General features: G+C 38.2%; 2 protein-coding genes across 3 annotated transcripts; both read left to right on the forward strand.

The window, feature by feature from the left end:
- Positions 1–120: 120 nt before the first annotated feature.
- Positions 121–8,966, forward strand: LOC147860829 (nodulin MtN21 /EamA-like transporter family protein). The gene is made up of 9 exons (XM_087323876.1): positions 121–243; positions 292–406; positions 2,411–3,423; positions 5,634–5,681; positions 6,256–6,378; positions 7,559–7,756; positions 8,181–8,352; positions 8,539–8,599; positions 8,720–8,966. Exons 1-9 carry the CDS (start codon positions 121–123, stop codon positions 8,841–8,843), a joined length of 1,977 nt encoding a protein of 658 aa, XP_087180002.1. The 3' UTR covers positions 8,844–8,966.
- A 2,785-nt stretch (positions 8,967–11,751) lies between these two features.
- On the forward strand, positions 11,752–25,133 carry LOC147860830 (zinc ion binding protein). Of its 2 annotated transcripts, XM_087323712.1 has the most exons (8): positions 11,752–11,903; positions 11,955–12,159; positions 14,587–14,818; positions 14,891–15,036; positions 23,702–23,789; positions 24,331–24,477; positions 24,552–24,704; positions 24,802–25,133. In XM_087323712.1, the coding sequence occupies exons 1-8, from the start codon at positions 11,807–11,809 to the stop codon at positions 24,847–24,849; spliced, it is 1,116 nt and encodes a 371-aa protein (XP_087179838.1). In that variant the 5' UTR covers positions 11,752–11,806; the 3' UTR covers positions 24,850–25,133. The 2 variants fall into 2 exon arrangements, with proteins under 2 accessions (XP_087179838.1, XP_087179836.1); XM_087323710.1 differs by having other exon boundaries at positions 11,752–12,159.
- The last annotated feature ends 2,323 nt before the right edge of the window (positions 25,134–27,456 follow it).

The raw sequence follows: 27,456 nt of genomic DNA on the forward strand, positions 1-27,456 counted from the left end.
ACCAAAAAGATTCGTGTATATTTTATATATTAAATAAATGGGCTCATTTATAAGTTAGAGACTTGAATTTTTTTAATTTAAAATCTTAATTTATTTAAGCCAAAAACTTGTAATGGAGACATGGATTCATGTGTGGATAGTGATTGTTCAGCGATGGATTTCAGTGTAAAGAAGCATTGGGTTGACATCTACATAGTTGCTTTAGGGGAAGGATGTTACTCTAATACTAGTTCTGGAGAAATGGTGTCATCTGCTAATTGAGATGTCTCATGTGTTCTTTATGGTGAATAGGCAAAAGGACCCTTAAAAGGAGGATTTCACTTGGTTCATAAGCTCTTTTGTAGTGTAAGGCTTGTTTATATATTGGGTCATCACATTGAGGTCCTCTTGCCAAAGTACTCAATAAGTACATCATTAGTTCTCTATATTGGACCTTGCCTCAAATCTTATAGGAGACCAAGCATCCCAAGGCATTAGGGCCCACCAATCCACAAGGCTTTAGGAGTTAAGCTATGTTTTGGTTCTCTTATAATCTCATTCGCATTGTGACCAATGTCAATCTTGAGCATTTTCATGCACTAAATGCCTTGTGACTTTACTTAATGGTGTGTTCATTTTGGCCTTGATTTCATTGAACGAGAGATGAAGGCACAAGATGTGAAGGTCAATCAATAGAGAGAATAGTCCAACCATTTGGATAAGTAGTTCCATGAATAATTGGATAATGGAGAGTGGGGGGGAAAGCCCCATTGAAACTAAGCAAATAGATATCTTTTCAAGAAATATCTATTACGCAACCTTTTAGTTTTGAGAGAAGGAATTTTGTTTTTAAAAGCTTTACTTCATTAATATTTGCATGTGCTCAATTGTGGGCCCCAAATATAGATGGCATTGATCTTGGGTCCAAGATTGAAGGATAATAGACTTGAAAAAAATGTAAACATTTTCTTTGGTAGTCAATCAAAGTTTCTAGGTCATAAATCTAAATTATATGGGAATTGTAAAGAATATCTAGGAACATAATAGAAAGGGAATTGTTTGTGAGCAATTTGATCAATATTCGCAACAGTTGGGATTAAGAGCTTAGTCCATGGGAACAAGAGTGAGAAGTGATCATATATATCATCAAAGAATGTGCTCTATCAAGCACGTTCCAAAAGTTTTCAACAAGAAGAAGAAATATTCCACATTATGGAGTGTCATGCAAACATATAATTGGTGAATTGTACAAGAAACTTATTTTTGTCGTTTCTCTGTGCTGACAATGGTGATTCAATATGTTCAAGCACTCATGAGTATAAAGTTCGGAGACAAAGGCATCTAACAAGAGGGCGCATGGGCCTGTATTGGGGAATAATACACATCTCCTAACATGATCCAGTGACCAAACAAGGATGCCAAACAAGCCACAGATCCTGAGGATTTTTGAGGAAATGAGTTTGCGTTCTTGTCATTTTGGAAAGATGAAGGAAAGGTTTAAAAGGCTCGAAAGTCTCGATCAATATTCCGTTGTTCCCTCCATTCTGAGGCACTGGGCAAGAGGTCTAAAACCTACGTTAGCTACAAGGCTCGAGTGTCAAGAGGGACATGTGACACATGCTTTGCCCTTCCTTCCTGTCTAGGTCTTCCTAGGAGAGGTTGGTAGTTGGGAGCTACTACAAGAATTGGGTGTGCTCGGAGATGCGGGTGTGGCAATGTTCTCCCTCTAAGGTGTTCGAGAGATGTCCGAGAGGCCGGACATTCGATACGAGTAACAATTGGCAATGGTTCAATTCAGTTCGGGCCAATTCGAGAGTGTAAAACACAAACCGTTTTAAAAAATTTGAAACTTAAACCGAACCGAACCACGAAATCATTTAAACCGAACCATTACAAAAAAATTCAAACTCAAACCAAAAGGTTTTACAAAGAGACTTTCAAACCTTTAAACCATTAAAACTACGGTTTCGCAGTTCAGTTTTGGTTTTCAAGTTATAGATCAAAATTCAAATTTCACATTTTAATTTTAAAAATTTCAATGTTTCAAACTTAAACATTTTAAAACCTGGTTTCAAACCATTAAACCGATAAAGGCTCAACCCGAACCGAACCGTTTACAATAATCTGAACCCGAACCGAACTGTTTAAGCCGTTAAGCTGCGGTGGTTTCACATTGGTTCGGTTCAAACTGAACCATTGCCGATTGTGGGCTACGCGAGTCGGGGATGGTGTCCGGGGAGAGGCATCAAATCTAGACAAAAAAAAAAAAATTACTCTATTTTCTTTCTTTCTTATTCTTCTTCTTCTTCTTCTTGTTTGAAAGAGTGAGTAAGTATGTAGTAAATTTGCTCTGTTTTTTGTTGTTTTACTTCTGTTCTTCTTCTTTCATTTCATTCATTTTCTGATTTGGTTTTTGGTTATGTTTTTTTAGTTGAGAACAGAGGAAGGGGAAGCTTCCTGCAGCTCCTGCTGCTCCAGCAGGACATGGCCCCCCCCCCCGGCTATGGCGGTGCCCTCTCAACCCTCATCCCCCTTCCTTCGCCCCACCCTGCCCACCTCCTGCCCCACCACACGCTTTTCTGCTCCCTTCCCCCCCTCTCCTCTCGCCCCAAATGCCAGAAACTAGGTCCCATTCCATGGCACCTTTGTCTTCATCCGTTGACCTCCGACCATTTCCCAAAGACCAAGTTCCTTCCCCGAGCCGAAAGATCTGGCGCTGATAGTCTAGACGCTGCTCCTGCCCCTTCTCCTTCGGAGGAATTTAATGTGAATCTGGATGAGGATGAAGCTTCGTCGCTTCAATGCTTTGGAACTGGCTCAGATGTAGAATGCGTAGCTATTCGCAGCAACAGAGATGTTATTGTTGATGGTGTTGATGTTGATGTTGATGTTGATGCAAGAAATGTTGACCGTATGTCCATGGGAGTGAAAAGATTGTCTCCTGCCTCAGATAAAATGTTACCATTAGTCTCAGATCAAAAGTCTATTGAATGCATCGGGATGGGAACAGATGTGGAATGTGTGATTGTTGAGAGCACAGATAACAATGTTGTTGATGCAAACACTGTCAGTAAGTCTGTTCCGACTGCCGTATTGGAGATTTCTACAGAGTCGGAGTCGGAGTTGGAGTCTGTGTCTCTATTGAATGGTCTGGGGAAGGACATAACATCATCATCTTCGTCATCTGTTCTGTTTATATGGTTGAATGAAGCATGGGAAAATGTGGTTCTGATCTCACCTTTCTTCTTTTGGGGCACTGCAATGGTGGCAATGAAGGGAGTCTTGCCTAAAGCGGGACCTCTTTTTGTTGCTTCCACTCGGCTCATTCCTTCAGGGTTTCTTTTGATTGCGTTTGCAAAATTCCAGAATCGGAAACAACCTTCGGGCCTTAATGCATGGTTTGCAATCACACTATTTGCTCTTGTGGATGCCACATGCTTCCAGGTACTGACCACTCTACTGAAATTTGATCATTAGGAATTTAGATCTGTTATCGAATGTCATATCCTAGAAAGTTTATCTTTATTCCTGGTTATGTATCATAATAAGTGATAAATCATACATATCATATGAAATGTGGGACAGTAAAAGAAGTTACAGCATGAAAAGGATAAGGCCACAAGATCCTTCTTGAAGATTACATATGATTTCCTATGATATAAGTGCAAAAGAGGCCTAAGAGATAAGATCTCTATTTGAAGTAATCTAATACTAGAAACTAGCCTGGAATATGCTATAAATAGGGATCATAGATTGACATATTCGCATTCGTCGGGTTTCCCATTCGAATGCAAACGAATACAAGTATTCGTTTAACTTTAAAAAAAACAAAAAAAACTTTGTCTTTTTTAATTTTCTAGGATAAAAAAAAAGGAGCTTAAACAATAAATAGGGATAATAAAAGAGAGACTTGGGGATTTGTCATTATTAAATTTTTATAATAAATGTATAACTTATAAATTATAAGTATTTATTTTATTTTTAATAAATAAAATAAAAGCTCATTAATTTCTCACTTTTTATTCCCTCAAAATTTATGGATATTTTTATTTTGACATTAAAAATAGTACTTCAAACTAATCATATATTCAAAGTTTATACTAATCATATTTGTATAGTAAATATAAAAATATTCGTTTTTTAAAAATTGATTAATTAAAATAAGTTTCATAAACTCTCTTGACACTATAATTTATTAATGAATAATTGTTCTTTTTTTGGTAAAATAAATTTATTTAAATAAATAAATAAATATTTTATATCTATTTTACAAAACGAATGGTTTTTTAATATTCTTAGGGCCATTTCATATTCTCGAATATAGAGAATATTGCGCATGGAGAATATCACGAATATCACGCATGTGTCAATCTATGATAGGGATATTAAAGAACTGGTGCATCGTGGATGCAAGATACATTTGATGGGAGTCCCATATAGGAAGGGTATAGCCTAATTGGTTAGAGATGATGCCCACCATAGTTGTAGTGTACTTAGTATACAATACGGGTAGGCTACCTATTTCAAAAGAATTCTACCTTTATGTTAAAAATGCTTAGAATACCTGAAGTATCAAGCTCAAATACTTTTATGGGAATTTTTTTTCCAGGAATGTCCAAAGGACCTGTTTAACATGTTCGTGTTAGCATGCAATGGGGGTGGATGGAATCACCCTTCTTGCATAGACATAGCACCAATTGTTTATTTACCATGTCAACATCCATCATGGACTAGTAGGATGATCAAGCGCTTGCAATAAAGCAGTCCATATTGGCAATCAAGATTTCCATTTTGAGCACTTTGGAAGATTATTTGAAGCGATAAAGCTTCATAGAACATTAGACTCTTAACATTGTGTTGTGCACTGGGTTGTTTCAGCCCCAAAGTGTAGGCCTACCACATAAAAGCTTTGATGGAGAGCCTCCCATTGTTTCCTTATTCCTTGCATGGATTCTTTGATGACACTTGATTGTTTCTGCACCAAGATATGAATGTACCAGGAGAAGTTCAATAAAGAACCTGCCGTTGTCTTTTTCCTTACATGGCCCAACACAGCTTGAAGTATAGGAGTTAACAAGAACATCATAAGATGCTAGTTCTCTTCTGTGATGTGGGCATGTCCATGGAGTTATGTTTTGGTCATAATTGCTCTTTCTGAATTCTGTGCAAAGCCGTCTGGTACCAATGTATTATCTGTGGCAGTTGTTTGGTGATTGGGGAAAAATCTGCTGGAAGTATACGTCACTAGGACTTGAGCTCAAGGATTGTTATTCCCACCATGCTGAATTATATTTGACCTTTATTTGTCCATCTGTCTACATAACTTCTGCAAAAGTTCTGATAGAGTAGTTGCACGGTACTTAATGGAGCTGCTTCTGGTATTGGTGCAGGAACTGCTGTGTCTGTTAACTTGTAGAGTACAGAATGTTTGTTCATTCTAGTGTACATCTTTTGTCCATTTGTAGTGTATGAATATAGTTTTTGTTATATTTTACATTTTGAATGTGTCAAAATCTTGCATAAAACCGATCTTCTATTCACGGGCATATTTGAAGATAGGTCTCCTTTCTGTTTTTTATGTTCAAGTGGTCAAAATATTCGAGCTATATTGTTTACACTCAAAACTCATTATTTTCCTGGTAATTTAATTGCAGGGTTTTTTGGCTGAAGGTTTAAAGAGAACAAGCGCTGGACTTGGAAGTGTAAGTAAGATGGTGAACATTTTATGGAAATGATTTATCTGATTCTTAAGGACCAAGTAAGATCTGGATATTTCAACTTATATATGATTACTTTCTGAAATGCTGATCATGGAAGTGTGGAAAATGATCGCCATTCAATGAAAAAAATCTAGAAAATATTTGCAGTTTATTAGTGGCCAAATCAAGTCATGGTAATTGGTCAAGTGTGTTTCTTGTAATGTAGAAACTTGACCATCAATTAACTGCTTTAATATGTGTCCTTACTACTATTCTTAGAGGTGAGAATGTTAAAACCTTTCTATATTTTGAAAACGTGATGTGAAGAAGTTTTTTTGCATGATGTTTAAACTTTACATTATTATAATAACTCAATTGCATTGGTGCCAGCAGATCATTGATTTGCATTCATATTTCAGAAATTTGATTAGATTGTGTACCATGATTGATGTGCATTCGAATTAGATTAGTTCTCTTCTCATAATTAGATTGGGGGGCTATTGCATGGGTTTCTTTCTAAACGTGGAGTTTGGTTTTTAGTACTTTTCAAATGTCATTTATTGGGCTTCATTTGCAGGTAATTATTGACTCCCAGCCATTGACTGTTGCTATAATAGCATCTATTTTCTTTGGAGAGACCATAGGAGTGTTTGGTGTATTGGGGCTGGCAACAGGTGTCATTGGTCTCCTTTTGTTGGAGGTATTTACAACTTGCCTGTTTAACAATATTGCAATGTACAGTGTAAACCTTTATGACGGTCCTTTCTTCATTCAAATTCAAAATGTTGAATTTTTCTCAATGTTGTTGAGATATATCAGAAATGAATTGTACAAGAACATTCTACCTGTTCAAGCAAGATCCTGCAAAAGCAATAATGAATGCATGAAAAGTAAGACAAGGAAACCAATGAGAAGAGTTTCTTACAATTTCAGAACTAATGCTTATCTGAAGGCATATTTCTGTCTTGGATGGCTCTTTGACTATTCTGAAACGCTGCACATTTTAGGGTGCACATCAAAGAAAGCTCTTGGTTTGCATGCATGGAGCATTCAAACTGTTTCAGCATGAACGTAATGAGCTACAAGAGCACCCATGACAACTGCATTAAAAGTAAGAGACTGATGGCATATTTTTGTCTTGGATGCGCATCAAAGAGGCCTTTTGATTTGCATAGATGGCAAACAAAGATAAACCATACGTTGATGAGAGATGGCTAGAGGCATCATTCCAGATGTATTAGCATAAGAAAATCGTAGAATTATCTTATGTTTATAAATTCTCATGCGTAGAAATTGGGCTGGATAAGAGAACTTGAGCAAACGCAATGTTGGATTAAGGCTTGAGCTTTATGTATTAAATGTCTAAAGTTTTAACCACTAAGGTTTGACCAAGGGTTTAGGAGTTTCTAATGTGAAACACAGCTAGAAGGATTGGCTTGCTATAATGCACTGTTTGTCTCCAAGACTTTTGGAAAGGGACTTGTCTAGACATGTTTTCAGCGTATTCTAGGCAGAAATTTTACTTTGGTTTCTTGTCTCTATTCTCGGGCCATTTTATCCAATTGTTGACTTTTCTGATCTTTTGACAAATACTCTATTCATCATGTGAAAATGCACAGATTATAATCAAAGAGCAAATGTACTTTGGTAAATCCAGATTTAATTGCTGGGAGTATCTCGGAATCATTGAGTGATTATGCCAAATTAACAAGAATTGCATATGTGTGGATTATATCCATCCACAGCAATAAAATGTTGGTATTGGAAACTTCTTCTTTCTAAACGCAGTTTTTCCCAAAGTTACTTTCCCTATTATCAACATAGATATTGCATCTTCCTGCTGATTTTTAACTTGTGGACATTACCAATTATTCTTCCAGGTTCCACCACAAGTACTAGGTGAGTTTTTCAAAGGGCACATCGAAGAAATGAGTGCTGCTGCCACTCCAAAGAATGGTTGGAGTATTTGGGATAGTGGAGAGTGGTGGATGCTGTTGGCTGCTCAAAGTATGGCTGTAGGTACAGTAATGGTTCGATGGCTTTGTCAGTTCGCTGATCCTGTAATGGCAACTGGATGGGTAGGTTTTGAACCCACTGCAATATAAAAAATACCCATATTCATATCTTAAACAACAAGATCTTCACAAATTGTGAGGTGAAGAGGATTGGTTAATCGATTAGTATCATTGCAGTTATTAATCTGCTGTCTAGCAATAAAACTAATTGATAATGACGATATTTGGAACGTATCGACATGACCAGAAAATCTATTATGGTAGAAATATCAAGGGTATAACTGATATTAGCCAATATATGAAGGGATTCGTCATAGTGCCCCTTAATTTTATTCGTATGTCAGATCCAACTCTTGGAAATCTGTTCTTTTCTTTTTTTCTTTAGTGTTTAGGACACCAGTTGTACATCCCCATTGTGTTAAAAGAGAGAGAGAGAGGGAGATACTTACACTTATTTGAGTTAGAACACTTGGCCAACATTTTGCAGCACATGGTAGTTGGTGGAATACCTCTACTTGCATTAGCGATTATTCAACATGATCCAGCTCTCACTGGACATATACAAGATCTTGAACCATCTGATTGGCTAGCCCTTGTATACGTTTCAGTTTTTGGCAGTGCAATCAGCTACGGTGTTTTCTTCTACAATGCATCAAGAGGTCTCTTCTTTAATCCCTCTTCTTAATTTTGCTGTTGGAAACTCTCTAAGATACCATCAGAGGTGGTTTTTCTTGGTTAAATGATCATTTTGTATCCGTTGTTAAACTATGCTTCAATTCTCTATTATTTTACAATCAATCCATATGATATACTTAACGAAAAGTAGCCGTTTGATATATTCTCAGGAAGTCTAACAAAACTCAGTTCGTTAACTTTCCTCACGCCAATGTTTGCTGCATTGTTCGGGTAAGTAAACAAACAAAAATTTACAAGGTTGATTATATCACAATCGTTTATAAGTCAGCATCACATGCGTTGCTTATTATTTCAATGGCATCCATGTAAAAGCCCTAATTTGCTTCGCAGGTACCTTCTATTGGATGAGACATTGAGTCCAATGCAAATTGTTGGGGCATTTGTCACATTGGTTTCGATATACTTGATAAACAAACGAACTGTATCAAACAATGAAGAAGATGCTAAGACATAAATCAAAAAAGAATGGTGTAAAATTATAATTTCAAATATTTTTCGGAATCATTTGAGATAATGTCCATATGTATAGTTGCCATAATTTCAAATATTTCTCGGGAGTATTAGAGATAATGTCCATTTGTATAGTTGCCATTGCATTGCATAATAATACTTGTCAAAACAAACCGCAGAAAATGTTGGCCTTCCCTCGCTTTGAAGGAAACATCTATAGTATGGTAAAAATGTAAGTACTTAGTTTCATTGATGATGGATTAGTAGCCATACATTTTCATGCTCAAAGTAAATAATTATTTAAGAACCTCTTGCTTATATTATAATTTACCCTCATAAACCTAACATAACATTATTGAAATGATTGATTACAAAATGTAAGTGATAACGAAACTCTTGTTACATCCAAGAAATTTAAAAGTTTTCTAGCACAAGCAATATATACTATCACATGTTGAGATCAACATAGGATATTACACAAGGTCATATTCAACTACATACCAAGAGTTGTCGAAAGCACTAAGAGGATGGGAATGAAAATGGTGTCTTGATCTACATGTAGTGAGTAACATGAAACCTACGTAATAAAGTCATCCAATGTGTCATTCTTGATGACTTCTCATGCGTGACCCACTATAGTATGACTCCTTTCCATGCATGGAGATGCTTGTGGGTGTCTTATGGAATAAGGCCATTTGTAATTTAGTTTATTCATCAATCTCTAGCTTATGCCCTCTTTGAGACCATGGTATATGTTCGAAACACACTCGAGCTTGTGGGAGTGAGCAAGCATGAATATCATATGATAACATTCAACTAAATAAGATGATAATCACCAATTGTCTTTAGTTCGTGTTTCTTCTTCCCATTTTAGTTTGCATTTCTACCATGAGTATCATAAATTCTTCACGCCAAAATAATGGGCCACATTTGGGTATTGACACCCCGAGATTCTAATAGGACATATCTTATCTTGATACTCTTGTAATGAGTATTATATTGATCCTTGAACAATATTATTTATGTTGTTTGACCATTAAATCTTAAATTTTGTGCTAGATGGACACTCAATGAGATACCATGTCGTAGAATGGTTTTATTTTTTGGAATATATATGCATTTTTTGCCAAGTTACCTTTTCATCAAAGGGTTGTGCACATTGTATTTCAATAATATATATGGCTTGCGAATGCCATTAAATTTCAATTTCCATAACTACATCCCGAAGACATGGAATGATAATAATGCCTTTATAAGGCAACACTAATAAATAAATAAAGTTTGACAATTCTTCCACGGAAACCTTGGATACATGGATCAATCATGGACTATTTACGTTGAGATCTGATTATCTAGATTTAGAACATAGAACAATGTGGTCAATCTTGATTCTTGAAATAAAACTGTGGGAAAAGTGAACCAATATTTAGCCATGCTTCAAATTTAATTATCCATTGTAACTTTTGATCGAAAGAAAGTTGGAGTAAACATCAAAACTATAACCTCATTCAAGATCTAGAGTGAGAAACAATTTTTTTTTAAATGGTAAAGATTTCAATACATCGTTACAAAAAAGAAGGATTTTGTGAGTAAACAAACCAATACATTTAGTTTTTTAAGGCCCTAATTGTGAGAAAGCAAAGCAACTGATTTGCACACCATCCGTTTACTTTTTTAGGCCTTTTAAGTCTATAAGTAGTAGTGTGCACATTTTGAGACATTCCTTCTAGTATGGTGCTAAGAAAACTAAAATAGCTCTATGAGGGAACTTTTTCAACGAGATTGGATAATAGAGCATTACGATTGCTCAATTGTTTTCCAAGCTCAATGTTGAGGCCTCGGAACAGAAGAATCCAAATAAACTTTTGAATCATTGTTTGCCTGAAGACATATCATCTCTTGTTTGTGGCTCTCATGATACAGACCCCAATATTTTCTACTATCCACTTAAAGAAACCACAAATATTGGCGTCCCACAAATAATTTCATGCAATTTTCTATCATGATCATAGTCCATAGATATTGTGCATGAATTTGTCATCTAATTGAAAGCACTCACGGAATGGAGACTTGTCACGACAAAGGACGAATGAACCAAACCTCTCACACACATCTTCTTCTTAGTCTCGTGAAACATGGATAGGCACCAATGTCACGTTACGTGTCACGACGTCCACCATGATCCTAGACCATAGATTGCTAAGTAAATTTATCACCCAATAAAACCACCCTCTAAATGGAGACTGACACAATGAAGGACCTGTGAATTACATACAACCTCTCATACTATTTATCGCCCAATAAAACCACCCTATGAATGGAGTCTTGACATAGTGAACGACCCATGAATCGCACACAACCTCTCGTACTTTACGTTTCCTCTTCTTCTGCTCATGAAACGTTGATATGCATCAATGTCCCATGGATACGTCATGACTCATGACCTATCCCAATGATCCCAACCCACAAATTGATTGCTTGGTAGATTTTATCGCCTACTAAAAACCACCTCCACAGATGGACACTTGGCACAACGAAGGACCCATGATGGCTCAAATCGTCCCATGCCTTTCTTCTTCTGCTTGTGGAACTTCGGCAGGTGATGGTGATAGTGCCACACACACGTGCACACACACACACACACACACACGCGTGCGCGCGCACACGCACACACGCACACACGCACACACACGCACACACAATGCTCACCCTCCCAATGCATACAACCAAATGAATTAAATTACAAAAGCAATAGAGAACAAAAAAAGGAATGAAAGAATAAGAGCAGGAAAGTAAAACACAAGCCTGAAAAATTAAATCAAGAAAGAAATCCCCTCTTCATTTTTTGTGGTACCTGTTTCATCAAAACAAACAAACAAACAAACAAACAAACACAGAACAGGGGAGGAAACAGAGACACAGAGAATACAGAGACAGAGAGAGAGAGAAACCAGACGCAAGCGCGCCATGTCCTGCCCATTCGCCAAACTGAGGCTCAACGCGGGGGAGGAGAGCAAGAAGGAAGAACAAAAAGAAAAAGCAGAAAAAGATGGAGGAGGAGGAGGTGAAGGAAGAGGAGAAGGAGAAGGAGAAGGAGAAGGAGAAGGAGATGGAGGAGGAGGAGTGGTGGTAGGAGGGGGAGGAGATGAAGAAAAAGCAGCATCAATTGAGAGGAATGAGGATCAAAGAAGAGTGAGTAGATGCCCTCTTGGATATGACTCTGGAACAACTTTTAAGCTTGGACCTCTGAGCTGTGTGATATGCCGTGCCCTCTTGTTTGACGCCTCCAAGTGTGTACCCTGTGGCCACATCTACTGCAGGTAAACAAGAAAAACGCTTGGCTTCTTCTTTTTTTCTTTTTCTTTGCACTTGCAGAGATGCGTTTATTGATAGATTAGGTTGGGTTAAGTTTTGTTACCTTATTTGACAAGGCTACATTCAACTAGCCATGGAAGTCACTAAGCAGCTTGAGATATAGGCCAATGACAATATATTTTTGATGCTCATAATTTATCCCTAGAACTCATTAAGAAGCTCGAGATTTAGGACAATTAGCATGTAGGTTGGATGTTTGTAACTAAACCATAAGAGGCTAGAGAGAGGCCAATCAGAACATGGGCCTGGATGCTTGTAATGAAGCCCTCAAACTCATTAAGAGGCAACAAATAGGACATTTTGCATATTGATGCATATAACTAAGTAGTTGTAGTAGCTAGTAAGATGCTAGTCGCATATAATCTGGAGCACAGTATGTAGAAGTAAGAAGTAACTATAGCATGTAAGTCATTAAGAGGCTAGACATAAGTGAATTAACCTATGGTCTTCAGAGGCCAGAGGTAATCCTATTCATACATGGTCGGATGTGAATCTGCTGCAAATATTATTAATCTTATGATTACCTACCCCAGAATTCAAGAAGAGGCTAGAGAGATATGCCAAATAAATATATAGTCTGGAGCCAAATATAATATAGATAGTATAAGAGATTAAATGTATAAAGGAATTCTTTTCTTGATTCTTGAAGCACAGTCAATTGGCCACCCTATCTTCTAGATACTCTCTTATAATGTAAATGCTCTATACGATCATGGTGCAACATTGCAAGGACAGTGATGCCCTTTACATGTGCTTCCAAGTCTCATAATGTGTGGCTACATCTGGGTCTGATATGAGGCGCACTTAACCTTCGGTGCTGGGAAAATGTTTGGATTGGAAAGACATTGTAAGCAGGCTGAACTCAACGAAGTCCATGCAGGGTAGGCAGATGGAAACATTTAACAAACTTATAGAAACACCTATACTCTTACTTCATCAATGTTCATCAATTGTAGATTCAAACCAAATCCCCAAGGACATAAGATATCAACTTTCCTTAAACTGGGTTAGTCGCTCATGTTGAATTAGAATTAGTTTAATCAAAAACCTTAGTTCATCTTACGTGATCTTTAATAGGTTATTAAGCCAATAGCTTCATATGATGATTAGAGAAAGCATGATCCAGCAAGGAGGATGCAATGATGAGGATGATGGTGTCAATGGAAAAGAGAAGAGGATAATGATGGCGACGGAAAGGAAGAGGGTGCCGGTGAGAAGATGAGGATGATGGATGATGACGAGGAAGATGATGAAGATGATGATGTGATGTTGAGGAGGGTGGTGGGATGGAGGTGATTCAAGGGACAAGGTCTCTCTTCCTTGTCCTTCTCACTCTTGTTACTCCAATAAGGTCTCCATTTTAGTCTATAGTTTGTCTTTTAGCATGTCAAGATTTTCAGTAGACGATTGTGTATATGGACTGTCAAGCAGACTAAGTGGTCTATCTGCTATGTTTAGACCTGAAGGCTGATTATTCTACTGTTCTCTTGTCATTTTGTTCAGTCTATTTACTAAGCTGCTGTTTAGCCATAATGCCTAATAATTTGACCACCATGATTCCACTTTAATGGTGTGCTAGCTAGTAAGTAGGTTATGGTCTCCCTTTATGTAAAGTTTGTATCCAATTTTCTTTCCATTTACCCAGGGAGGCATTATTGAACTGTTTGGTCTACTGTTTTAAAATTCCTTTCAACACTTCCTTTTGCTCCTGATGGTTCATTGTTCCCCCTTGGGGTCTTTTTGACGTACTTTCTTTTTCTAGCTTATAATGTCTCTTCTTTATTCATTTTGACATTGTTGTATTCTTGGGCTAGGGCTATGGGCAGCCACTCATGACTTGCCTCTCATTCTACCTGTTTGATTCCTTCCATTCTTATTACCAAGCATTATTCGGTAATCCTTTCACTTTATTAGGTAATGCTTTGACCAGAATCCATTCTCTACAGGTGTTATTTTTCTTTTCTAGGAAGATCTAACTTCACATGCATGGGTACATCAGAGACCTGCCCCTTTGTTACATATTCTGATCCATGTCAAAGCATTATGCAAAGTCATGGAAACCTATTTGTCCCATTAAGAGCAGTTAGTTGCATGACATTCATTATGTTAATTATTCTACGCCTTGAGTATTGCAAATTGCACCACATATATGATGTTCCCAAATGGTCTTGTAAAATTTGTAAACTGTGACTATATTGTGGAATTCTTTCTTATAAATAACCATGTTTACGCCTTGTCCTCTTGCACACACCTTGGTACTTCTTCATTTTTGACATGATGTTATATCCTTCAATGTGTGGGAGACGACATGTATATTTATTAGAAATCTGCTAATATGACATATTATTAATTCCTTCTTTTGTTTACTCTAGGTTTTGCATTTCCCGCTTTCACGATTGCCCCATATGTGGAGCAGATATTGAGGGCACAGAAGCTGATAATGAACTACAAAAACAAGTAGATCGATTTATAGAGGGTCATGCAAGAGTAAAGAGACTTTTACCGCAAGTCAATGGATCGGAGGGAGAGATTTCTCAAAACAATGTTGTATATGCGGATGTATCCTTGGAAAGAGGAACATTTCTTGTGCAACAAGCAATGAGGGTGAGCCGTGATAATCAATTTTTTCCTTTATTTCTAACATGTGAGTATTGAGAAGATTGACATGCACTGCAGGCATTCCAAGCTCAAAATATGGAAAGTGCAAGTGCAAGGTTGGCCATTTGTGCTGCTGATATTAAGGAAGAACTTGCAAGAAATGGTTCTACATCGGAGATTTACTCACAATTAGGGGCAGTTCTTGGTATGCTTGGTGACTGCAGGTATTGATTATGTTGGTACATTTACTTTATGCACATGTCTAAATGTGTTGAGTCCCATGTATATGTAGATGCGTTTCATCAACTGTATTAACTGGAGACCATGAGATCTTTTGTTTGATACATTGATGTGGAATATATTCTAGGAGAAGTAATAAATGATGTAACAAACATGCGGGAAAGTATAGGTTATACAAATCCTCAACCTTGTTTGGATAGCGTAATCAATAACCTTGGGTAAGCCCATGAAAAAAAAAGAGATCTTGACTAGAGGCTGAAATCGCATACGATACAAATTGTGATTACGAATATGGACAGCTTCAGGCTATCCATACTGAAAATTTGAAAGCTAGGTTTTGTAAAGATCCTTGATAATGGTTGTAATACATGAGTTTGCAATTGGGCTGTCTTCTTGTAGGCAGCATGGGGATATCTATATCTGAACTCTTTAATGTCTACTATGGAGTCTAGTAGCCCTTCCTCTTGGGGATTGTAGTTGTATCTTGTCTCCAACCTCTGCCCTTGATGTAACATGATCCCGCCACATGTGACAGAGGGTGAGATGTGACCCTCTGAAAGATACCTGTGAAATGCAATTGTCTTGTCCCCTCTAGTATGGCAGTGGTATCTTGAGCGAGAGGCCACCTGTTACCAGGGTAGGTCGACCCTAATATGATAGTCTAAAGTAGTATTCGTAAGTATAGTCGACTGAGCTAGGGGTCGAAAGAACACGTAATCGAAAAAAAGGACAGGTGTGAAGTCGTAAGTCGAACGACTAAGAAATATAACGGTCGAAAATATAATAGTCGTAAAATGGCAAGTAAAAAATTAAGTACTTATAACTGTTGTTTTATGATTCTTGCCAAAAGGTAGTTTTGTAGCTTCTTGGAGAGAACTTCCTGTACCACCTATAAAAAGGGGTACAGGGCATTGTAAAAGGGATGGATCTGTAAGTGTATCAATTTAATATAATTTTAGTTTACTCTGCTTCATTGTTATTGTGCTGTTCTGAGAGTTGATCATATTGAGTCGTATGACCAGAGAGAGGGAGTGTCTCTATATACAGTCGATCATAGGGTTGAGAGTGATTAAGTATCACAGTTACATTTGTGTGTGTGATTAAGGTACGTGAGTTATCTGGAAGTGAGAAATATAAGAGAGTGAGAATTAATCGGGAGTGAATATCAATAAGTAAGCAATTGTAGTCGACCGAATCCATATCTCCAACCACAATTCCCTTGGTAGGACGACTTAGAGAATAAGTCGTCCAACCCTTTATGTATGTCGACCAAGAAGGTGACAACACCAAATTTGGCATGCCTGGCTATATTTGTCAGAGACAGAGAACAAAGGAGAATGGATGTCGTCTAGTCGACATAGTAAAGAACAATCTGCGGGAAGCAGATGACCACGCATGCGATCAGAAGCCTGGCGTGCATAAGAGGAGAATTCGATTGATTCAGAGTTTTTCAAACGTATTCAGCAGGAGGCTGAAGCGGAACTACGGGCTATCCCAGATTTGGAGACTACGACCGACAGTAGCTAGGACGACGAGATGTCCGACCAGCACCTACAACTAATCGATTCGACAGAAGTTTCAGAGGATACAATGCTGTATCCCTATCCTAAATACAATGATGAAATGGATGCAAAAGCGCATGGTGCGCCTTCCTTACGACATGGACAACCATAGACGACCTAGGCTGACATGACAGTTCCAATACAACCCTCAAGTTCGAGAAGAACCAGAGCGACAAGACTTCCGACCGCCACAACCCCAACTCAAAAAAGGTGAATCTAGTGGGTCAGACGATCGTATCTGCTATATCTGCAGAAAAGACAGCCATTATGCAAATCAATGCCCATCAAAGGAGAATGGCAAGGCTCTAGCTGTGAATAATATGGTCACAGCAGAAGTACAAGTAACAACACAGAACAAAACCAAACAATCGGAATGGGAAACATGAGGCAATTCGAAAGGTAGCGAAAGAATGGGTCGAAAAAGCCAACGAGAAAAATGTCGACAGAATGATCCAAGAGTGCGGAAGTAACAAACAAACAAGTCAATCCGGAAATGCAACCAGAAACAACAATACAGCCAACAATAGAAGATTTAACATGGCAAGTCTTGGATGACTACCAAATTATGTTACCCTTGGCTGGATTATTGAAATTAGTTCTGAGATTTACAGAAACAGTAACAACAATGATCACAAAGGAGTCGTCACTGGTTACAGTGAATGTCATTAATCCGATTAATGGGCCGACAATCCTGGACGAGCAAAATCCTTCAGTCAAAGCAATAATACAAGGCCAGGAGGTGTCGAATAACATAATCGACGACGGGTCGGGAGTCAATGTTATAAGCAAAAGGACCTGCGATTGTCTTGGAAGCAGTGAATGGGACGCGTGCCCATTTTGGCTGAGAATGGCTGACACTAGTTCAGTGTGACCATTAGGTTTCATTCAACAATTACAAATATCAATTGGAAGGCGTTTGTTCCAGATCTCAGTAGTCGTATTAAAATTAGATGCGCTTGGCGCATACTCGTTATTACTTGGCTAACCATGGCTAAGAATTGCCAACATCAAACAAAATTAGCAGAAGAATGTAATCACTTTTCGCAGAGGCAAATCAAAGGTATCAGTACCTACACAAGAGAAAGTCATAACAAAGAAAGAGATAGTGCCACTATACGTAGAATCTATCAATATGATGGAGGGCCTGGATGATAACGAAATCGACCAATATCTGGAAGAAAACCCAAAAATTATACCATTGTTTGAGGTTGATGTCTTCGAAATAATCACTCCTTACGTCAATAGTGAAGGCATTAGGTCGGACAACCATGAGCAACAACCAGATCCCAAATCATTAATCGAGTTACGACACCAATAAGAGGCAATGGAAAGAGAGATGCATGTATCTTAACGAGTGAACCCTCCACTTTGGGAGAGCTTAATTTGGCAGTTAATGACGAGCAGAAAACCGTCTTAATCGCCAAGGACATGCAGTCGAACAATAAAGACAAGCTCGTAAAACTCTTACGACAATATAAGGATGTCTTCACTTGGTCGTTCTAAGATATGAAAGGTCTTGATCTGGCATTTTGCCAACATCAAATACATTTGCACAAAGATGTTAAACTGGTGCAACAATGAATATACAGAATGAATCCTAATTACGCCGTACGAGTAAAGGAAGAAATTGACAAATTATTACGTGTCGGATTCATTCGACCAGTGAAGAAAGCAACCTGGTTAAGTTCGATAGTCGCCGTACCAAAGAAAAATAGCAAGATTCGAGTTTGTGTCGACTATTGAAAACTTAATTCGGCAACCATCACCAATGCGTTTCCTTTACCCTTTAGAGATGGAGTCCTTGATGCGGTGGCTAGTCACGAGTTTGTGCCTTTCAAATTGCCTAGTGTTTACCATTCCGACCGTTTGGTTTTGCAGCGTGTTGTTACTTGTTGTACTTCTGCCGTGATTGTATTCACCGCTGGAGCCTTGCCTTTCTCCTTTGATGGGCATTGATTTGCATAATGGCCGTGTTTTTTGTAGATATAGCAGATAGAGTCAGCCGACCCACTAGATTCACCTTTTTCGAGTCAGGGTTGTGGTGGCTGAAAGTCTTGTCGCTTTGGTTTTTCCCGAACTTGAGGGTTTTATTGGAATTGTCATGTCAGTGTAGGTTGTCTATGGTCGTCCCCCTTTCTTCACTATTTTGGAAATGGTGATTAGTCTGCCGATTGTCTTCGCTTCTACATTGGTCGTAATACGAGCACTTGTCATGGTGTTTTGTGTCATTGAACGATCTTCTGTTGCTGTTGTATGGGCGTCGATCGTTTCTATCATAACGAGGTGAGTAATCACGCTCGTATCGGTGTCAACTATCTCTTCTGTAGTCATCTTGGTGATCGTCCCTTCTATAATCATCTCAAAGAATTCGGTTTTGTTCAGGTCGAAACCGTTCCTCATATCGTGGTCGATCGACTTCCCTGAAACGGTTTGTCTGTTGAATTCGGTCTCCATGAGCCTCTATTTGCTTTACTGGGGCCGCGACTTTGTTTTTTTAAGATTAGACTTGCATTGGTCGATGGTGTGCACCTTCGAATGTTAAATCGGGCAATGTGTGCGTTGTGTACATTCGTCTGTGGAATGCCCAAGGTTCAAGCAAGTCATACATTGAATTGCTTGTCAGAATCTTAATTCCTCCTGATTCAATAATGATCTTTGTAATGAAGCCATAGACATGCTATTACTCGTTTGTGATCTATCCGTTACAAGCACTCTATCAATCACCTGCTCTAGTGATTCATCCTTGAGATCGGGAAGGCTAAGGTCGTCCGAAGTGGCTCTCAGAGGGCCATCAAACAAGTTTCCTTCAAATCTTCCTCGGGAGGTGGTCGTGCTAGCTGCCTCCGAAGATTTTGAAACCCAATAATGAACTGAGAAACTGTTTCATGAGCTTCTTGATAGGCCGCATAGAATTGGTTCGTAAGTTCTCATTGTGTGATCTGTCGGTGAAATAGTCTGACAAATTTGTTAGTGAGTTGTTTAAATGATTTGAACTCACCCTAGTCGTGCTGCGAGTACCAGTTGGCTGATTGTCCTTCTAACGACAATCCAAGTTCCGCAATTTTCAATGCATCTACGTTGGCTGGTGATAATCTATGTGAGACACGGTTGGCTTGCCATGTCATAAGGAAGGCGTGTACATGCGCTTCTGCATCCACTTCATCATTGTATTTGGATAGCGATACGACATTATATCCTCCTCTAGCTCGGTCGACTATACTTACGACTACTACTTTTGACTTTCATCCTAGGGTCGACCTGCCCTAGTAGCACCACTAAAATACAACTGATCTGAAGAGTCCATGACCATTTGAAAGCCCTTTCACTCTATAGATCTTTTTAGAGCTTTTCGGACATATTTGCGTCACTCGGCTAGTATGAACTATTTCAAGCATAGTATGAACCATACGTGCATTCACATTCTCGAATGTTTCAATCATTTGAGTATGGTAAACTCCCTCAAAGTATGGTAAATACCATACTTTTGTATTCATTATTTATTGTAAGGTAGATTTCTTTTTAAGGTAAGAAAGTTAAGGTAAAAAGTGTAAAAGGAAACATAAGAATGTTTTGATAACACACGCATTCGTTTGCATTCGTAGAATTTTTGCCAATGCATTCAAGTATATTACGTACTATGATTTCAAGTGCCTTAAAATCATATTCTAATAAAACTATATACTTTTGTCCCTAGAATATTTTTTTGGGGGGGTTCCAAAAACTTGTGTTTCACCTCTCCCCTCTTTCTATGTTTTCTTTGTATCTTGGCTATTTTCTTTCCTTTGCCGTAAGTTCACCATTATACACAAGTGTACCAAAACGTGTTGGAGGGTGTCATTCGCAGAACTAATCTCTCCCTTCTACACTCTCTCTCCAAACTTAACTAATCTTAAAGGATGTTAATATATCTTTCTACACTTTTTTCTCACTCTAGATTTACTTTCTTCCAGCATTTTTCATTTGACTTTCTGAACCTGCCACTTCATTACAACATTTACTGCATTGTTTTTTTCTCTCACTTCTCCACAACTTTAACTCATTACGCTCCTAGGCATATTTTATTCCCTTTCATAAATACACATGCTACAAAACCCACTATCATTTTGTATTTAAAAGCTTTGAGCCCCACTAAGAAATTTAGTTCTTGTTTAGCTTATTTTTCTACAGCCAACCTCTTTTGGCACCTTACAATTGTTCATAAATATTCTCACATGGTATCAAAGTTGTAAGGTCTCCATAACCTTCACTTTATTTTTTTTATCCCATTCAAGTCAGTCTCTTTGAGCAACCATATATCTATTTCTTTTTTTCCATTTCCATCCCTTCTACCTTACGGAAAGAACTCTCCAAACAACCATATATACTCCCACTTAAAGTATCATTTAGGGAGGAGTAGGCAGCCCTTGTGCACATGTTACAATAATTTGTGATAGATTCAGAGGGATTCAATGGCTTCCAATGCATTAATATCCATTCCTCAACTTCCCAAAGGATATTTTAGATGGAACTAACTATCTAGATTGGGTATTGTATATGATGACCTTGTTATTTTCTTATATTGCAAGACCATTGAAGGAGAGTTTGTGCATCGCTTGATGACCAAGCTCCCATAACCTTTAGAGTCATTTTGTGACACTATTTCCCCTCTTCCTAGTTCGCCCTCTCTATTTACATTTGTAGGGATGTTACAAGATAGGGCTGTGAGGCGAACCAATACTTCAAGTTGTATAGTCTTAACAGCTCCAACATCCCATTACCATCCTTCAAGTCTTATATACACCACTCACAAGAGCTCGTAAATCTCGACAGCTGCGCAGTATATGCATCTTTGCTTTGCTATGTAATGTCCTACAAGCATCTGAGTATACTCAAGCAAAAGAAACCTGTGCTCTTCGTGGATAGAAGGTAGCCATGGAGGTAGAGCTTGATTCTATTGAGAGGAATCACATGGGAATTGGTCCCACGTTCTCGTGGTAGACATGTTATTGGTCTGAAATGGATATTCAAAACCAATTACCATGCAAATGATACATTGGACATAAGGATACCCCCAAGTGGAAGGAGTCATCCATTCAGGAGACATTTTCTCCCACTGTAAAATATACTTCTATATCCAATGTGGCCTACAACTTGCTGTCCACTGGAATTGGTGTAAATTCTGAATGGATGTCAAGTCTGCCTTTTTGAATGGTTACTTAATGGAAGAATGTTATGTGGAGCAGCCACCTGGTTTTGATGTTTAAGGTAAGCATAGCATGGTTTCTAGTCCAAAGAAAGCCTTACATGGTTTGAAACAAGCTCCCAAGGCTTGATATGACAAAATCAATTCTTTCTTTCTTTTGGATTCCAATGATCTTCTGCTGACAGCAATCTGTATGTATCCTTTCGGACGATGGCTTGATGTTTTCTAGTTATTTTGTATGTAGATGATGTACTACTTATAGGTCCTTTTGAAGCCAAGATAGGACAACTTCACAATGATTTAAAAACGACATTTGAAATGATAGATTGAGGGCTTCTACATTACTTATTGGGCATGGAGGACTATCAATCACATGGAGGCATATTTCTCAACTAAGCATAGGTATCTTTGACAACTTCTTGAAACCTATGGCATGACTGGTTGCAAGCCCCTTCCTTGTCCCATGGATCTGCAATCCAAGTTTTGTCACGAAGAATATTCACCCATTTTTGAAGATACATAGTATGAAGTACATGAGGCTCATTCATCTTACCTATACAAGACCTCATCTGTTCTACACTGTGAGTGTTGTCAACCATTTGTGCTATCTGGTACTTGACAGGCATGAATGACTATGCACTCTCATTCAGAGGAGGCATTGAGTTAATTGGTTACTTGGATATTGATTGGGGATGGGCAGTTTATGTCGACACAAGATGGTCTACATCTGGTTATTGCTTTCTGCTTGGCTCAGGTTTGATTTCTTGGTAGCCCAAGAAACAAAATTTGGTTTCCAATTTATCTATAGAAGCTGAAGATCGTTCTTATTTGGATTCATACGGTGAACTCCTTGACAATCTTATAATTCCACAAGCCACAGTTTTTTGAATCTTAAGCATGTGTTCAACAACGCTTTCCATGGCAATGATCTCAATGAGAAGTGATCTTGTCTCAAGGAGAGAGAGAGAGAGAGAGAGAGAGAGAGAGAGAGAGAGAGAGAGGTGTCACCCAGTTGGTAAGGTTGCCCAATGGAGACCAAGTGGTCATGGGTTCAACCCCTACATTCCACAGTGACATCTAGTGAAATAAGAGATATATATAGTGTAATAGAGAGGTGAGAAAATTGGGTTTCGAACCCAAGATATAGTGCTAGTAGTGCAAATGGCTTACCACTAGGGTAAGCTAATTATGAGAGAGAGAGAGAGAGAGAGAGAGAGAGAGAGGCCAAAATGGCCTATAAGACCAAACAAGAGATTACATCTTAAGTGTTGTCTCGTCTTTGAGAACAAATCAAAATAAAATAAATATTTCACAGTAAATATAAAAGTAAATAAGATGAAAAGAAAAGAAATGAGGGAATCTAGGTTTTGGCACATGTGAGATTCTCAAGTTAGATATATTGTAGCTTTTGTCTTCAAAAGTTCTCTAGCATAGGTCGATCCAGAATGGAAATGTCTCCGAAGTGAGGGAAGCACCTAGAATGGCGGGAGATAATGGCTTTTATTTGTCGATGGCAAGGGTGTTGAGATCGTGGTCCATGGGGCTGGGGCCTACGTGCACGGCAAATTGCTATTGCCCGATCAATTGTAACCCCTTTGTTACCGAGAGAGAGAGAGAGAGAGAGAGAGAGAGAGAGAGAGAGAGAGAGAGAGAGATAAACGTCTTTTAAGAGGCCAAAATGGCCTATAAGACCAAACAAGAGATTACATCGTAAGTGTTGTTTCGTCTTTGAGAACAACAAATAAAAAAGAAGTAAATAATACTCCGTAAATATAAAAGTATATAAGATAAAAAGAGATGAGGGAATTTGGTTTTTGGCACATGTGAAATTCTCAAGTTAGAGAGAGAGAGAGAGAGAGAGAGAGAGAGAGAGAGAGAGAGAGAGAGAGACCTTTTTTTGGCCAGTCGATCTATGGGTAAAGAGGCGGATGCATTGGAGTATTACGAAGAAAGTGTCGTGATGCTTTCACAGCTTCATGAGAAAGATGCAGAGGTATTTTTTAGTATATATCAGTTCTTTGATTCAATTATCTCACTTCACTTTTTTGTGATAGATATATCAACTATGAACTGTCAAATTTCTAGGCATCTAAAAATATGAGTCAGAGATTGAAGATCTGTATTAGTCTGATCATTTAGTATTATCTGTTATGATTTGCTTTCTTGCAAATGCAGCTATGTAGTGTAGTTACATCTTTATTTTGCTTTCTTTTATCAGATGTTCTCTAGGATTCATCTGGATGTAATTATTTGGTCTCATATGTTACTTTGTCCATTTCAAGATGTTAATAGAACATTTTGTTTCATTACACCCTGTTGCCCATCTTTCTCAAGACATCTACACACTAAAATTAATTCTGTTGCTCATCTATCATTTTCAGGGACTTAACATCCTTGATTCATCTGTGTATGCTCTAATATATTGTTGTCGTTCTAAGATCTCCAATAATAATAATAAGAAAAAGCATACCTGATCAATTCTATGAAGAATGATTGCACTTACACTTTATGTAAACTCTGGACTTTGATTACAGATTGTACATGCATTATCGGTTTCCTTGAATAAGATGGGGGATATGAACTATTATGGAGACGACCTTCAATCAGCACGAGCACATTATGCGAGATCCTTAGATCTTCGACGGAATGCATTGACTGATCAAACAGAGTTATCATCACAGGTCAAAACCCAATTTCCAAGAATGTTGTCATCATGATTATACCTTTTTTACTCAACTTTATTTTACTTTAACAGGTTCTTGACATAGCAGTATCTTTGACTAAGGTAGCAGATGTGGATAGAGCTCTAGGCAATGATGCAGCTGCCACTGAAGGATTTGTGGAAGCGATTAAATTGTTAGAGAAACTTTCTGTAAAATCGAAGGAGGATGATTCCCTTGAACGACGGGTATATAGATAAAATACGTGAAAAGTTTTCTTTGAGGTTGAGCTCATACATACTTATCTTCTGTTATCAACTAACACCTTTATATTTTCTGTGGCAGCGTCTTTCCATTCTAGGATTTTTGCAAAGTCAACTGAAGTCTGCTTGATCGTAGTTTTAAGCTGCAGAGCAACAGCTGAAACAAGCATGTAAAATTGTAAAAGCTTGATGGGTTTGGCATGTAAATAAAATAACAAGCGTTTATTGAGTTTAATCATCAAGGAAATTATAAAATCTGAGTCTAGCAGCGTTCATAATGAGAAACTTGCAGGTTTCCTGTTGTACACTTCTAATGGCTGCATAAAAGAAGACTCAGATATGGGTTTAACATACATAATGTTGCAATCTAATAGAGCTTTGGATATGTACTGCACCAATATTTTGCATGATCTCTTTTAAGTTCTAATTCTAGGGAAACTATTTTTTTCCAAACCCCTTTGAGATGGATAATGAAGCCTGTGAATGTCTAGCATGACTAGACGTTACATAAACATATTTCTATGTCTCAGCATGATGCTACTGACAAAGTTGAGATTGTTTGAACAAACTGAGGTGGTGTTATGGACTCTAATAGAAACTCTTCAAGATTATAATTATCTCTCAGAGCTTCTTCCCTTGATGAAGAACACATTCTCAATGAAGTTTACCATATACATATTAAGAATGTAGTGGCATACATCTACAGATCTGCCATTGACAAAAGCAACTAGAAACAGATCAAATGTAGTAACCCTTCAAATTTCCATTCTCCATCGCAAAGCGGATTTCCAATTAGTGATTCTGTTGCATTCTTTTGTAATATGTCTACTTCCCATTTATCACACTTCACATTGAACTCATGATCAACTTGAAGGTACACTATCTTCATGTCCATTTGATGCAAATACCACCCTTTTGTTGCTGCAAGTACACTCACCATCCTCAACAGTAGTCATTCTTGCCACCAGGCCAAAAGTTTTCTCATAGTCTTTTCATGGATGTGTCCAAACCCCTTGGTAACTAGCCAAGCCTTGAATTGGTTGGTTGTGCTTGTTGCATTGTGCTTTATCTTGAATGTTGATTGGCTTCTTCTTGGTTTTGGAGGTTGGGCTAAATTCCAAGTATCATTGTTGACCAATGCTTGCATCTCCTCTCTGATTGCCTCGATCCACTAGGTGCATTGAAAATTTTATTTGTAAGTCTCAAGTGCTTGGTTTGCCATGACCTTCTCTATTGTTCCTCCACCCATAATGGTTGTTGGCCTCTCTTCTTCGTCGCTCTTGGAATTTCCATCAGATTTGCTTTGTCTCGAGTATACCGGGGGTCATTTGTGCCAGGCCATACCATGATGTTGCTTCATCCAATACCACATCTCAACTTATTAGCTAATATCGAGTGGTGGGGCCAAAAACACTTATAAACCTTTTACTCAAGTAAGTAACCGATTAGAATGTGCCATGTACTTGTTGTACCCAAACCTTAATTATGATTAGGTTCTTTTGTTGGCTCAATTGATAGAGTTTTTCATTACCCACGTCTAGGGCCTTCTCTACTCCTATTGTCCTCATTACAAGCTCATCATACTCATCGTCAACCAACTAGGGTCATGATCTGTGTCGTCATCTAAGGTGGTGCCCATGGCCTCATGTGCTTCGATACCCGTCCTTTTTTAATTGTGGGTGTTCGTGGAGGTGACATCGCATCAGAGGTTTCTTTGTGACATGGAGAACTCTAATTGCTCAGCAATAAATTAGGCCTGGTTAGTCAGAACAATTGCATATTCTTTGTTGGGTCTCTACTCATAATGGTCGTCAGCCTCTCTTCTTCTTTAGTCTCGAAATTTGCAACCGCGTCGCTTGTCTCAAGCATGGCGGGGGTCACAGCTAATACTGCTTCATCAAATACCACATCTCCTCTTAGTTGCGACTAGTAACAAGAGGGATTAAAACACTTTTAAACCTTTTGCTCAAATGAATAACTTACAAGAAACATCTTCTCTGACTTCAAATCAGGCTTTCTCTTCAAAATGGGAAACATGATTTATTACGCCATTTGATTGCGCAAGAGATCAATCTTATTAGAGAAGATATAGAAATAACACTAAAAGAAGAAATGAAAAAGGAGATAGAGAAACAGAAAACAGAATTGTATGCCTCTCTCAAGGCTGAGTTATTAGAAGAGATGCGAAAAGACATAATAAGCCATGTGGAGAAATCACACTTAGAGCTCAAGGATGACATGACACAATACCTTAAGGATGAAATATCCTCAAGTAAGGTTGAGTTAGGAGCTATAAAAGTGGATTTAGAAAAAGGACAAGAAGCAGTGGAAAGATGCATCTCTACAGTGAAAGCCAATGTCACGAAGGAAATGCAAACATGGGCAGACATGGCCAAAGATGCCAAAGCTCAAACTGAGCACGCCCAAAATGAAATTAAAGCAAATGCTCCTTCGATAGATGTAGTAAAAAAGCAAAAAGGAACATCCATGGATAGGATGGCAATGATGAATGCTACTTTAGAAGAAGAAGCCAAGAGGAAAGCTTGTGCATTGCATGTACGAGTGGTTGGTTGGGCCGAAAAGGGAAGTCCATAAGAAGATGCCAGGAATCTTGGAACAAAGATTGGAGCATCAGATATTCCATTTGCTTCGGCGTGGAGGGTGGGAAGAGATGAGTCTAGAGCTAAAGCCCTTATCATCTGCTTCATGGATATTGCCAAGAAAAAAGCTTTCCTCT

The sequence above is a fragment of the Azolla caroliniana genome, unplaced genomic scaffold (assembly GCF_043228905.1).
Source record: "Azolla caroliniana isolate FFs.n. ecotype wild unplaced genomic scaffold, voAzoCaro1.0.p SCAF_8, whole genome shotgun sequence".
Taxonomy (NCBI): Eukaryota; Viridiplantae; Streptophyta; class Polypodiopsida; order Salviniales; family Salviniaceae; genus Azolla; species Azolla caroliniana.

What these genes read in the sequence shown, in the direction of transcription:
- LOC147860829 (XM_087323876.1), top strand. Translation starts at nt 121, where the DNA reads ATGGATTCATGTGTGGATAGTGATTGTTCAGCGATGGATTTCAGTGTA. An exon ending in ATACTAGTTCTGGAGAAATG is followed by an intron (nt 244 to 291) that starts GTGTCATCTGCT and finishes TATGGTGAATAG; the next exon opens with GCAAAAGGACCCTTAAAAGG. An exon ending in CTGTAATGGCAACTGGATGG is followed by an intron (nt 7,757 to 8,180) that starts GTAGGTTTTGAA and finishes AACATTTTGCAG; the next exon opens with CACATGGTAGTTGGTGGAAT.
- LOC147860830 (XM_087323710.1), top strand. Translation starts at nt 11,807, where the DNA reads ATGTCCTGCCCATTCGCCAAACTGAGGCTCAACGCGGGGGAGGAGAGC. An exon ending in TGTGGCCACATCTACTGCAG is followed by an intron (nt 12,160 to 14,586) that starts GTAAACAAGAAA and finishes TGTTTACTCTAG; the next exon opens with GTTTTGCATTTCCCGCTTTC. An exon ending in GGTATGCTTGGTGACTGCAG is followed by an intron (nt 15,037 to 23,701) that starts GTATTGATTATG and finishes TTTTTTGGCCAG; the next exon opens with TCGATCTATGGGTAAAGAGG.